The sequence below is a fragment of the Pelodiscus sinensis genome, chromosome 19 (genome assembly GCF_049634645.1).
Source record: "Pelodiscus sinensis isolate JC-2024 chromosome 19, ASM4963464v1, whole genome shotgun sequence".
NCBI classification, from domain to species: Eukaryota; Metazoa; Chordata; order Testudines; family Trionychidae; genus Pelodiscus; species Pelodiscus sinensis.
Genome location: NC_134729.1, coordinates 23421735 through 23436388, shown reverse-complemented (window position 1 = coordinate 23436388; position 14654 = coordinate 23421735). Strand labels below are relative to the sequence as shown.

Here is a 14654-nt window from a genome sequence, read left to right as displayed (position 1 = left end):
GGTTCAGTATCTGTGTGACCTGAAAGGGCTAGACAGACACACTGAGCCACTAGTGAGATGGCTAAAAGACAAAATTAAATAAAAGTAATGGAGATTGCCTATCTCCTAGAACTGGAAGGGACCATTGAGTCCAGTCCCCTGCCTTCACAGCAGGACCAAGTACCACCCCTGACTAATTTTGCCCCAAATCCCTAAATGGCCTCCACAAAGATTGAACTCACAACCCTGGGTTTACCAGGCCAATGCTCAAACCACTGAGCTATCCCTCCCCCCATAGTTACTGACGGACTCAGAAATACAAGACTGGAAGGGATCTCTACAGCTATACCAACTGCTGGACCGTGGATCATTGCTATTTTAATTCTGAACTGAGAGGGGGTGAAAGGGCAGAGCACGTCTCATGATGCTAGGAAAAATGGGGCAGACCACGTTCCAATTCACCAACCTCAGCTTCTCATGACTGAGTTACTGGTCAACTTTCACCAACCACTTTGACCTGGGAGATTTCTTGCCCTTCAGCACAGTGGCTTTTCTTTAGAAATAAATGAAGAGACTTCAACTTCCTAAAAAGTATATTTCTGAAGTGCTCAACAGCCTTTAATTCATTATGAACCTAGAGGCAAAGAAAAAAAATGCAAAAAAATACATCACATCCTTAATCTAAGAGGGAAAAAAATGGATAATTTTATAGCACGTAATCAAACACTTACAAATATATTTCACTGGGGGTGGGAAAGAAGTGTGCATTTCCTATTTCCTTTTTCATAATCTGATGCACAGAAACCTTCCACGTGGCCATTATAGATAAACTGCACAAGTCATTCCTGAATCAAACGATGGCTTTAAGAACAAACAAAAAAGGAAAAACCCAGCAACAAAGAAGGGCATTGCATTCTACAGTTCCAGATTCACGTTTAAACATAACTCACCAGCTGAATATGGGGCAGGGAAACACACTTTTTTTTGTTGTTTTTACAATATAAATAGTATTTAAAAAGGTACTACATATGAATACAGTAATGGTGCTACTTAAGTCAGGACTTTAACATGCAGAGGAAATCCACCCATAGCTCACAACCACCCACCTTACCCACCCCACCTCCCTTCCAAAAAAATCCTCTGCTGTTTAAATTCTCTTTCGATTGTTTAAAATATTTCTCTGTGACCTGGCAACATTAAAACATCCATTTTTTTCTTTTATACAAGTACATTACCCTTTCAATCATGTTCTAGCCAACAGGATACAGTGATGCAGGAGTAATTGCTACACAGGTGCAGCAGCAAATAAAGGAAAGAGGCTTCTTCTAGGTTCTAATTCTTCTCTCCAAAATGACATGAACCGAGGCTTTTAAGAACCTTGTCCTTTTTTTTCTTTAAAAAAGTACATTCTTCTTTTATAAATTCAGTCTAATGCTTTTCTGGAGGCAGATTCATTTGGAGGAGTTGAAAACTTAAAAAAAAGAAAAGAAAAGAAAAAAGAGCACAACACCTCACAGCTGAGGCAGCAAGGAAAGGGAATTCTAATCCCCCCAAAAAGAACACTGACCGGGACAGTGGAATAGCCATCCAGCCTCTTAAGATGCTAATTACCACATTCACCCTCGATCCTCCCATTTACTCCCCTAAAGATGTCTAAATGGTTACTTAAAAATATAGACTCTATGACAAGAGAATATTGTTCCTCTCTGCCCAGGAATTTTAGGGACTCAAGTGGAAAAGATTGCTGAGGACGTGTTTCCTGCATAGCTTTGTCAATTCACAGGCAAAGACACAAACGTGAGCTTAAATAGGAGCTGTGCATGTACCATGCCCCACCCCCACCCCGTCTATACACACACTGCAGCAGCCTTATCTCCCTGCAGTTCCCTACATTATTTCGCTCCACTTCAAACCTGACTCAAACTCTGCTGACCTCAATATAGGAGCCTCTTTCCACCAATTTTGTGGGTTTTGGATCAAGCCTTTTTAATGCAACACCGCTCCACAACAGCTCTCCAGCAGGAGGTGCTCACACCATGTTCAGGGGGATCTGCTCGCTCACTATTTCAAGATTTGTTTCTGACTTTAATACTCATTTAATACTCCACAAACAGCCCAAACAAATGCAGCTTTCATCCTGCTTCACTAGGAGCATCTCAAAGGCTCACTCCTTGTCACAACAATCAAAGGTGTTTGGGGAATTTCTTCTTTAATGGGGGGACAGGGAGGGAGAGAGACAGTGACACACCTCCAAGGCTTCTGTCACGGAATGATTTGCACAACTGTATGCTGCACAGCTCAAAAACAAAGAAAAACAAAAGACAAAAGATTCCTGTGGGAGAAATGCTGACCAGAGAGTCAGTACAATCCTCTCGCACTCCATTCTGTGCTAGGAACGGGAGTGGCAGCAACAGAACCATGTCTGCCAGAGCTGTGAGGGGACGAATGAAGTGGCAAATCTGAACTGAAAGGCATGCATTGCGGGAGGCTGCGGAGTCCAAGTGACTGCAAAGATGAGGAAGGAAAAGGCAAGGAAGAGGTGTTAGGGGAGCAAATACCAATATCCAGCCATTTCTCCAATGGTTGCCCTTTGCTGATGACAGGGCAGAACCCCCCCCCCCCCCCAACAGAATCATTGACTGCAAAAATATTTGGGCTATAAGACATTTCTCCTCACCTTTCCCCAGGATACAAAGAAAACATTGCTTTAAAAAACAACCCACGGTGCCTGTTCTCTCTCCCCACTGCAATGATAAATGACATTCCACTTGCGGGGAGAGGAGTGGGAATGATTTTATGGTTTTTTTTTTCAGTTTTAAAGCCACAATCTAGAAAAAAATTATTTGTGGAAATTGTCGCTTTCCTATTTTTGTGTGTGTGGTTTTTTTTAAATAATGCTCATTTATAGAAAACGTCACAAAGGTGATTTGTATGTACAGAAAACAGGATTCCAAAGGCTGCTTCAGTAGTCAGTGAAATAGCACCTTTTAAAGACAAAAGAGTTTGATGTGGTTTAAAAATCTGAGTCATTTCATTTTTCATCAATGTTAACCCTTTCCAAACCTTACAAAAAAGGAGCCAATCACAAAGCTCCATTAGTACAAACTCTTCCAAAGTCTTCACGCAAAACGCTGCCTGATGGGGGGTTGAGCTCCCTATTGGTCAGCAATGCATCTGACAGAGTAGAGGTAGCCTGTAGCCAGACAGGATTTTCTTGCAGTCCAAACCACGAGCAGAAGAAGGATTTCACAGCAGGCTATTGCACAGGGCTGGCCTTTTGTTCCACAGTTTCCTGGTTTATTTTTCATCAGGCTTGAAAAGGGTTAATTTTTTTTTTAACTATTAATCCAGGTTAAAACATGTTGCTCTGTGGTCCTGGTTGGTACTGCGTCTGCAGCAGGGTCTCCATGAAGGCCAAGTAATCTGGGTTCTGTCCATAGTCCTCAGGATTCCTGGAATTCCCCACTCGGGGACGCTTGGCCGCCTTCACTTCGTCTCCCGAAAATCCACCTTCCTGAGGGGCCCCAGTGCTGAGGGACTATGGGAGACACGAAAGCACAGTCATTAGAGGGGAAGATGCACACGAGAGAAGCCACCTGGTTAACAAAACTGCTTGGGCAGGGGAAGGAACCCTGCACCGCATACATACTAGAGAACTACTGAGCAAAGGGACAGCAAAGGGACTGGCTCAAAAGAACATGCTAGGCTTGTGGGACCAAACCCAAAAACTCCTGCTTCGTTTCTGTAGCTGGGGCTCTTCCCCCCTCTAACTCCTGTCCACAAATCCACCCGTCTGTCTGCTCAGGCCAGTCATTCACCGTACAAAGCCCCTGGTAAAGGTTCTCCTGCTTCCCTAGGTAGAGGGGTCTGTCTGTTGTACGAGGACATGACATTGCTCATACACGGCCTCTCGCTCTCAAACCAGAGCGTGGTTTATATTCTTGGTAAATGTGGTTACTTCCTTGAGCTTCTTTCCTTCAGTCAGTTGCTCTGCACTGAAGCACCTTGCGTGTCACACACATGGAACTCACCCTAAAAACTTCTGGGAACAGTTGGTGTACAGAAGGAATTAAGAGTTTCACGTCCATTGTGAATTAATCACTTTCATTGTGTGGGCATGTACACAGCAGGGAGGGGATGTGTGTGTGTGTCTGTCGCCCTGGAAATCTTGCAAAGCCTGAAGGTCAGTATCCACTAGAAGTGGTCTCTCCACGATACCCTCCCTCACCACTTCAATTCATCAGCTTTGCCGAACAGTAGTGCTCTAGCCAGATACTATCAAATATACTTTCTAAATAAAGACCCAACAATTTCTGTGCACCTGATAAAAGCAAACAAGCAGCTTCTCTGACCCCAGAATCCACTTAAAGGACAGCGGTAAATTACACACATCATAGTTAACCTGTGGGATTCATTGAGACCAGAGGAGTCAAAAAAGAATGAGATCTCTACATGCATAACAACATCTAGAGTTACATTAGAGAGGATAAAAACAATTTATAGGGGATTGAAAAACTCTTCAATATTTCATGGCATAAATTAACTTAGAACCAACTGGAGAAATTTCTTCCTGATCTTCATGGCTTATTCCACATAAATGTTCATTACAGGGTCATTTTATTTCATGTGCAACTTCAAGCATCTGTCAGTGGCCACAGGACAGTGTTAGTGATCGGACAGGTGAAGGGACTGGTGACCTCTGATGGAACTTGCTATGGCAGTTCCCATAATCCCCCCACTGTCCCTGCCCCCCAAAAAGGTTTTGTCTTCATCATGCAGCAGTTGACAGCACAGGCTTCTAGAACCAAGCAAGACACTGTATATGCTCTGGGCATCACTCTCTTGCTGGAGCGGCTGGCTTTAAAAGTCAAAGCAGCATCAGGTGTGTGTGGGGGGGGAACTCTTAAGTCAGAGATTCCAATGTCGGTAATATCAAATCAGCTCTTGCTATTTTCTAGATCAACGAATTCAGCAACAATTCAGCAGCTGCAAGGAACAATGCCTTGGCTATCAGGGATGATTCCCCTGCTTGCGTATGCATGCTTGCGCTGGCTCACACTTAGATGAGGATCGGCATAAATAGCTGTGCCGCTGAAGCAGCATAGGTAGCATGCAGTGCGAGTGTGTATACGAGTAGGGAAGGACACCTCTGGCATGTAGTGTAGTTGTAGAATGTATGCTGGACTTCCAGAAGAAGCTAAACAAAAAATTGTGTCCTCTGTGTTCCGTGCGATTTCTGAGGTCTGTTTGGAAGTTTATTTGGGAAGAGTGGGGGGGTTGTCCTGCTATCATTGGGTCAACGTTTCCAAGACTCCGCTGGGCTCTGCAGGCTAGTTCATTTGACCACTATCCTCTCACCCCCAAGTGGCAACACTTTAGTGGCAGAGTCCGTGTAACTGTCTCCTACAGGCACTACTACAGCCACTCTCCGAGTTACGAACAAGTTACGGACACTTGGTCCGTAACTCGAACTGTTCGTAACTCGGACCCCACAGTTACACGCAACCGCGCTGTTCGTAAGCGCAGGTCGCGTTCGTAACTCAGGGACCGCCTTTACAACCGCTCCATGGGAGCTTTGGTCGTAAGTGCGAATGGCTGTAACTCGACTGTTCGCAACTCGGGGAGTGGCTGTACACTGAACGCAAGATCTGTTAATTAGGGAGCAGAAATCAAGCCTTGATGAGCAAGAATTGTTTAAAACCTTTTCAAAGGCCTTCACTAGTCATTTGACAATCATGCATGTACCCTGGGAGCGAATGAGGGTCTGATAGCTCTGAAAGGGAAAGGGAGCTTAGGGCACTTTCAAACAGCCTTTAAAAGAAAATCTAATGAGCACATGTGAGAAGCAGCCTCCCTTTTTCCCCAAGGATTTAATACCCACCAGGCGAGATTTCACTCTCTTAGGAAGCTCTTCCTCCAACGTGTAAATATCACCACGTTTTACCATCAACTGAGAGCCATCTTCAAACTCCACCTGTAGAGGGCACAGTAGTGATCATGTGAATTGGCTCCTCTATTTCTAGTAAGTCAACATCCCCAAGCTAACAATTCTCTCCTCACCTCACCTCCTTGGACCTGAAGTGTCCCAGGATTTTCTGAGGGACACAGAAAACACTGTGGGAATCAGTGTTCCTCTAATTTTCTCCCCACCCCGAGCAGAATGAATTTTGTTATCTGCATCAATATGAAAGTCACACGTGACGAGTCACCTTCATATTGCTATGCATCACAGTATTAATGTGGTGGGGGTGCAGCCAAGGGATTCATAGTGCGGGAGGATGCTCAAACCTGGAGCAGAGGGTTGGAGGCAAGGTTGAGAGGGCTCTGGCTGGGGGTACAGGCTCTGGAGTGCGGCCAGGCATGAGGAGCTCAGGGCTGGAACAGAACATTGCAAGGCTGTGAGGGCTCCAGCTGGAGGTACGGGGTTTAGAGTGAGGCTGACCATGAGGGACTCAGGGTTGGTGCAGAAGGTTGGTGTGCAGGGGTATGAGGACTCTGGCTGGGAACACAGGCTATGGAGCAGGGCCAGGTTGAGGTGGGGGCTGCAGGGCTACTGCAGGGAGAGAGGACTCCTCCAGCTCTCTCTCCTTGCAGCAGCACCTGGGTGTAGGGGAACACCCAGGGGCTGGATGGGGTGCCAGGCCTCCAGACCCATGGCCAGATGGGGAACAGGAATGAGGCTGGATGGGGACCAGTGGTGGGCCACTGTGGCCAGATGGGGGATGAGGCTAGATGGGAGACCAGGCCGGAGGGCCACAGCCAGGCGGACACCAAGCTACCAGGTTCTGTTGCAGGATCAGGGCTGGGACCAAGCTGCGACAGCCAGATGAGGGGCCAGCAGGCCTGGATCAGGGATGCCATGGGCGGATGGGGGCCTGGATTGGGGCCACTGCAGCTAGACAGCAGGCCACAGCCAGAGGAGGCTGGGGCTGGATCCAGGCCACTGCAGCCAGATGGGGCAAAGCCTGAATAGAGGTCCTGCAGCAAGACAGCTGCATGGGTGCGGCTCCCCCACTGCGGCAGGAGCCAGGTGAGGGCCACATGGCCTGTGGCAGGGTCCTGGCTGGAACCCAGTGGCCCCGGCTGCTTGGAGGGCAGGCCAGTTGGGAGCTAGGGGAGGGGCAGCCCTTCCCCTGCTGCCGCAGGTCTTCAGGTACAGCTTCATGGAGCACCTGAAGCAGGCAGCTGCTCAGCAGCACAGCTTACAGGGAACTTAGGGGGGAACTATGAAGAACCCCCCCCCCCACTGTCATAGCATGGATTTACAGTCAATAGTACACGGGACTGTTGATTAATCGCCATTAACTCACGTGATTAACTCAAAAAAACAATCACGATTAATCGTATTGTTGAGCAATAGAATACCAATTAACATTTATTCTAATAAAATAGCATTTAAATATTCTTTGAAGAATAGCAGTGCAGTGAGGCTGAGCCAGTCTTTCTGCCTGCCCTTGTCCCATGCTGCTCCTGGAAGGCACCAACACACCACTGTGTCAGCACCTTTCTGTCAGCACCGCTCCCTCAGTTCCCATTGGCCACAGCTCCCCGTTTATGGCTAATGGGAGCTGTGGGAGCCAGTGCTTGTAGGCAAGAGCAGTGTGCCGAGACTCCTGCCTCCCCACGCTCCCTCTATATACACATATTTACTCCCGCCCCTCCGCCCCCTCCCCCGGCAGCCACCATCCACCACCAGAAACAGCGGTCGCCTGGGAGAGGAGGCCCCTCATGGACCAGCAGTTCACCATCGACCAGTTGGTGTTCACTGTTTTAGAGCCTACAAGTCCACTCAGTCCTGCTTCTTGTCTGTGTTAGCAATTGACTGAACAAGCCTGGTTACCATTTGAAGGAGATAATGCAACCCACTTCTTGTTTACAATGTCCCCTGAAAGTGAGACTAGGTTTTCGCACGGCACTTTTGTTGCAATGTATTTGTGTGTCAGATGTATGCCCCTTCAGTCTTTGGCCACCATTCCAGGGAACATGCTCCTATGCTGATGATGCTAATTAAAAAAAATAATGTATTAATTAAATTTATGACTCAACTCCTTGGGATAGAATTGTAGGTCTCCTGTTCTGTTTTACCCGCATACTGCCATGTATTTCATGTTATAGCAGTTTTGAATGATGGCCCAGCACCTGTTTAAGAACACTTTCACAGCAGATTTGACAAAAGGCTAAGGCAGCACCAATGTGAGATTTGTAAAAATAGCTACAGTGCTCCATCTAAGGTTTAAGAATCCGAAGCACCATCCAAAACCTGGGAGGGATGAGGTGTGGAGCATGCTCCCAGAAGCCTTAAAAAAACAACACTCCAATGCAGAAACTACACAACCCGAACCACCAAAAGAGAAAATCAACCTTCAGCTGGTGGTATCTGATTTGAATGATGAAAATGAACAAGTGTCGGTCAGCATGGATGTATGCCCTCTGGAATAGTGGCTGAAGCACAGAGACGTATGACTCATTTACATGCCAGATGTGCAAAAAATCCTGCAACACCAGCTACAACAGTGCCATGCAAACAACTTTTCTCACTTTCAGGTGACACTGTAAACAAGAAACGAGATGCACTGGCTCACGCAAACTGTAACCAAAACTTTGAGCAACTGGCTGAACAAGGAGGAGGACTTAGTGTAAAACTTTAGAAGGTAAATTCCACTGTTTTATGTTTGAATTCAGTTACAAATGTAAAACTACATACAAAAGGTCAGTCTGAAATTTCATGATAAACAGATTGCACTACGTTACTTGTAATGGGAGAACTGAAAAATACTATTTCTTTTGATTTTTAGAATGAAAATATTTGTAATCAAATAAATAGAGAGAGAGTACTAGGCTGTATTCTGTGTTGTAACTGAAGTCGATACATATTAAAAAAATTAAATAAATGGTATTCTATTATTGTTTAAGAGAGAAACTAATTTTTTTAATCATGCGATTAATAATCACAGTTAATTCTTTTAACCACTCGACAGCCCTACTAAGCCTTTTTCCTTTTCAAGGTAAGATATTTTTTCAGGCAAGTCAAAATAAAACAATTCCAGATACCAAAATTCATTTATGTTTTAACAAGAAACAATAATCAGTCAGGTGTAAAAAATGGTGGTGTTAACGCCTCATTTCAAACCTCTTTCACTGAGCACTGATTACATCATGAATTATGCAACAGGAGATGTTACAGGGATGTTTATTCATGAAAATGAGCATATGAAATTTTAAACTATAAAATAAATCTTAGAGCCTTTTGCTTGCTTTGCTGAAGGCTTACTGTAGACTCCTGAATATTGCAGGGGAAACGCAATCTGGTTTAAGAGAAAGGTAGGGTCTGGTTTAAACTGGGGAAATTCAGAGGGACGAAAGAATCTACGGGCAGGTCTATACTACGGCTTACGTTGACATATCGTCTGGTGCTCAGGGATGTGAAAAAGCCACACAAATCCCAAGTAACGCAAGTTACACCGACCTACAGTGTAACCTACGTACTGCGTTGACAGGACAGTCTCTCCACCTCTCACATAAGTGAAATAATTATGCCGACAGGAGAGCTCTCTCCTGCCAGCACAGAGCATTTTTGCCACAGGCGCTATAGCTGCATTGGTGCAGCTAGACTGATGTAGGACTTCTAGTGTAGACCAGCTTTATGTTTTGAACATGCCCCTCCTGCTGTGCTCACCAATTAGGCAAGATCAGCACTTCTTACTGTAGTCTGAGAACCATCCATCAGCTGTAACATGTGCACTAGGGAATGAGCTATGGGTACTTTAATTCTCCATTCTAAATACACACATAAATGAGGTTTAAAGGCAAACCTCTGGAGTCAAATTTTCAAAAAATATGCACCCAAACTAAATGTGCAAAACATGGAACAAGTTTGAATTGCAAAATGCACATGCACCTGAACATTTTACTCTCGTTTGGTGGTGGCAACATAGATGCTTCTTTTAAAAGCTTTTAATGCTATTCTAAACAATATGTGAATTTCTTATATTGTGGCTAAATCAGAAAGTAAAGAAAGAACAGATTTTCAATGCAACTGTACAAAAGTTAAAAATGTTAAGTTTGACTACTGTCTTTTCTTTGGAGCATCATACTAAGGAGATCTTTGGGATAAATAAGACTGTGGATTATGATGCTCTTCTGTTTGCATATCAAGACCTTGAACAATTCTTGTGAAAAGACTAGAGTAAACAGTACAGTAAGTCCCTCCTAAACCAGAGACCTAGGAAATTTCCCCCACTATACTTTTCAGGATTGCTCAGGAACACCAATCTACACTGCACGAAATAGTTCTTTGTAAGTTTCACTGTGTTTGGATAAATTGAGATGTGCAAAAAGCACTTGAAATCTCCCAGAATCCTGGTAATTTTGAAACTTCTTGTGGACCATTTAACTGTCAAATGAGAGTGGTGAATTTTGTGGAACCTCATGTTGAAATGCTGACTCTGTTTCAGGTTTCTTCCTGCTTTACTGGGTATTGTTAGCCTCCTGCAAACAAAAATCCCATGGGGTACAAAACTCAAGACAAAACTCCTTTTCAGTACTCAGCCTTGTGGGCTGCAGAATTGGCTGCTTCTGTTCTCTACTAGAAAAGGAAGGGCCGTGAACATCAAGACTGGAGACTGAAGACTGCTATTTATTCACAGAACAGAAAAAGGACAGACAGCAGCAGGACACTATTCTGTCACATACCTTCCCATGACTCTCTCTAAACCCCTTCTATTCCTGACCTCCACTTTTATTACCAAAGAGGGTTTAATTATCTGAATACCTGCTTGTCAGGAAGTGGAGGTCAAAAAGCCCATGTCACATACGCCACTGAACAGTTGCCAGGCAGTGATCTCAGGTCACTTTTGACCTTGCTCACATCTGAACTGATGTTCTAGTAACCCATTAACAAACAAGCCAATCCCCAGCAGGGACTCCCCCAAAGGATCTGAATGTCACCCCTCCAGTAAGTTCTCTGTATTTAGGCAACTCCTCTCACTCACAAGTGCCACATCATATGAGAAGGCTCTGCCAGGAACACATGCAAAAGGGGCAAGGGAAGGCTTAGATATCCAATTAAAGCATCTTCCAGAGATCAGGGCCTTTGTAGATGAGTGACTTTTCTTTATTATGGTGAAATGTTTATCTTTAAGAGAAAATGATTACCCTGTGCCAGAAATCCTATATTAAATTTAACAAGTTGTATGAGGGTCCACTAACCACCGCCCCTCTTCTCCTATCCACTGAACAGCTACACAGACCAACTCAAGCATCTTTTTTCATCACAGAGGAAGAGCGCAAATGAAAAGAACCTGAGATTTCTAAGAGCAGACAGGTGTAGCCAGAGAGGCATGTGTGTGTACATGGATCCACAATCTGCCACTGAAGACCCTTAGCCTTCTTCATAGACAAAACTGTAGTGCCTATAAGAATACAGGAAATGTTAACTCCAGAAGTCACACTTCACCTTCATGAATACAACACGTCTTCTGCACCTGTGAGGTATAAAGTCTGTGTTAAGGGAGAGGTGCTGTGGCAGGATTTTTAGACTCCCTCCCAATTTACCTGATAAATCTGACTGATCTGAGCTGCAATAAACTTGGCCTTGTAGATGATTCCATCAGTCCACTGCAGCTGAACCAACTCGCCTTCTGGAGGGGGTCCCATCTGAATGCAGTCTCTGCTCTGAAGATAGCACAGTGAACAATATCAGGAAGACCACCAATAGAATGCACTATAACATTGGAGGCTATAACCCAAGAACCCAGAATGTTACCACATCATAAGCAAATTTACATCTGTTCAAAATCTCACAAAGCATATGCAGGTTACAACCAGTTTGTACCAGCTGCTAGGGACAGTGATGTGTAGTTCCATGGAATTCATCCAGTGTTCTCAAACCATCCCAGCTCCCTCCCCCCAGCGATGTATTAACCTCATTGTGCAAGCACTGAGGAAGGGGTGTTAATTGAGTGTTGCACCATATTACATGGCAAGTCAGTGGCAGAACTGGGAATAGAACCCGAGAGTCTTGTCTCTTAGTAGCCTGCTAATCTACTTACTACACTAAAACAAACATACATGTTGCCCAATCGATTTACCCACAACAGAACTGGGGAGCGGAAAATGAGACACTTCAAGAAATGCAATTAGTGTGCAAGACTGAACAATCTCTGTTCTCTTACAGCAGCAACAAATCCTGACAACAGCTTTGGGGCAAGGAACAAAAGAAAGGAAACTAACTAATAATCAGTAATGCCATCATTATAAGGCAGTGGCTCTCAAAGTGTAGTCCATGACTATCTTGCAGGTGGTCCACGGGCTCGGGGTCACCTCCTCCCCCCCACAGCGGGGAGCCTGAGCTGGTGCTCCAGGCTTCTGCGCGTGCACGCACCCCGTGAAGGTTGGTGCACCAGCGCCTGCTTCCCACTGGGGGAGGGGGAGCCTTGTAGGTTGGATCTGGCTCGCAGGAGGAGGAAGTGGCTCCATATGCTGCTGCTGCTCCCCCCCCCCCCCCCAACACACACACACAAGCTGGGGGAATGGCAGCATAGGAAACACTCACCTGGAGGCTTTCCCCTCTGCTCCCATTGTCCGGAAGCACAACCAATGGGAGTAGCAGGAGGCATGGAGCCAGATAAGCACCCCCTATTTCCTTCATGCCCAGACTCTCCCCCCCACCCCATCCCTATTCCCCCCATGCACCACCCCAGCTCCTGTACACACCCCAACCCGCTCCTGGGCCCAACCTCCCTCCCAGATCCTCCACCCAGCCCACTCCTGCACCTAACTTCTGGCTAGACCCCCCTCACCCTCAGCCAGCTCCTGTACTCAACCTCCTGGCCAGACGCCCATCCCTAGACCACTCCTGCTCCCATTTTGTCATCATAGTTGGTTGGCTAGTGGTCCGTGAAAAGGTCTGCATTGAGCAGTGTAGGCCGTGGGCCAAAAAGTTTGAGAACTACTGATGTAAGGACACACATGAAGAACACTCTATGCATTAGCTATGCAACCAGCAATACTTTTATAACCTACTATAAAAAGATTTCTTATGATATGCTTTGTTGTTCCTTCCCACACAGACTTGCACTAAATAGATTCTACCCGCAGTTACAGAAGAATCTCGAGTTTCTTACAGTAATGCTTTCCGGGTACACATTGTCGCTGTAAGAGCCATCATCAAAGTTCACTTCATAGAAAGTTTGTGTTGTCATGCCAATCACTTTACACCTGTAGTAGAGTCCATTGCGGTTCTTTGTAATCACAGTCTGCCCCAGTGATACTTCCCTCCGAAACTGGACCTAAGGAACCGAGAAAAGGGACCAATCAGGGATCACAAGAGACGTTAAGGAAACTGTACATTGGAAGGATTTTCAATAGAAGACACTTACATTGTGGTTGGCTGCTTTATGTTTGAAGCAAGTGATGGACACAACATATGGCCAATCATCTGGCTCCATGGGTACCCCTGCGGCATGTGCACAGGTCACATGGAAGGAAGTGGAGCAGTGCTCATAGGAGCATTGAATGCAGGCACCGGAAACCTTCTTCATCCGCTTCCGGCAGTACACACATTTCTAAGGTGAAACAAGAGTTCACATTATGCAGTGGAGACAAAAGTCAGCAGCAGAGTTAATCAACATTTTTGAGGCTGGACAGTGTGAGATATCCAGTTATGAGACGTGGTACAAAACTCCTTCTTGTCAACATTTACATTAAAACAGAGCTCAGATGTCAACTAGGATCGAGGACGTTTCCTGCCCGGCACTGCAGACACAGGGGCTGTCAAATTTATGGATGTAAAATCCTATTTAAAAAATTAACTGGGTCTGCCGGGGGCCCCTGTCTGCGGTGCAGCGAGCCTGGCCGGACTGGAGCAGTCCCCTGTGCTGCAAGCTGGGGGCATAGCCAGCCCAGCTGGTCCCAATGCACAACAGGCTGCTCCAGTCAGTCAGGGGCTTCTTAGGCCAGGCCAGACCATAGGCAGAGGAGCTCTGGTTGGCTGGGTTGCTAGTTAACCACTTACCAGGTAAGCATCACCCTTTACATCCCTAGGCAAATTCCTTTCCATCTCTCTGCTCAACCGTATGCACTCATTTAGAACCTATCCCCAGCCAAAATTCAGCCACCCTAAATATAGCCAACACACAGAATTATGGTTCACCTGAACAGCAACAAAATTACATTTTAATCTTTCAAGAAGCTATCAATGACACACTCCATCAGACACATACTGGTCAATGAGATCCCCACAAAACCAATTTGGGATAATGTTCTCTGGAGTGTAATGTATCGGTATTACTTAAAAGCATTACGGAAAAACTTTTACTTCCATTATATACCCATTCTCCGGAGATTTTTAAATGTACCCGTTTAATTCATATCATAGCTGTCACTTCGCAAACAAGTTGCTAGAAGAGACAGTATTTTCAACTTTGGACACAATATAACACAACAGAACAGTTTAACATCTTATTTTTAAATAGGCCCTTTTTACTATTATAAACACACACACAATGCATGATGGCATTTATGTAGGATAAACTGAAGTATGCAACTCTCTCACTGCTTTGTCACTCCTGAGTAACTAAAACCTTCACACTACAACATGTATTTTCAATATGCCACAGATGTTAAAAACAGGTTTGAGAATGCTTTGAAATCATGTTCTCTGCCCCCATTTGGGT

The 14654-nt window shown here is 45.3% G+C and overlaps 1 protein-coding gene across 1 annotated transcript in view; it reads right to left on the bottom strand.

Moving 5' to 3' along the window:
- Positions 1-571: 571 nt before the first annotated feature.
- KDM4B (lysine demethylase 4B) overlaps positions 572-14654 on the bottom strand; it is a 194272-nt gene continuing 180189 nt past the window's right edge. The window contains exons 19-23 of the mRNA XM_075903063.1: positions 13359-13544; positions 13104-13268; positions 11533-11652; positions 5861-5953; positions 572-3517 (exon numbers count right to left, since the gene is read on the bottom strand). Of these exons, the coding sequence (XP_075759178.1) occupies positions 3332-3517; positions 5861-5953; positions 11533-11652; positions 13104-13268; positions 13359-13544 (750 nt within the window). The 3' untranslated portion in view covers positions 572-3331. The remainder of the gene's footprint in view (positions 3518-5860; positions 5954-11532; positions 11653-13103; positions 13269-13358; positions 13545-14654) is intronic.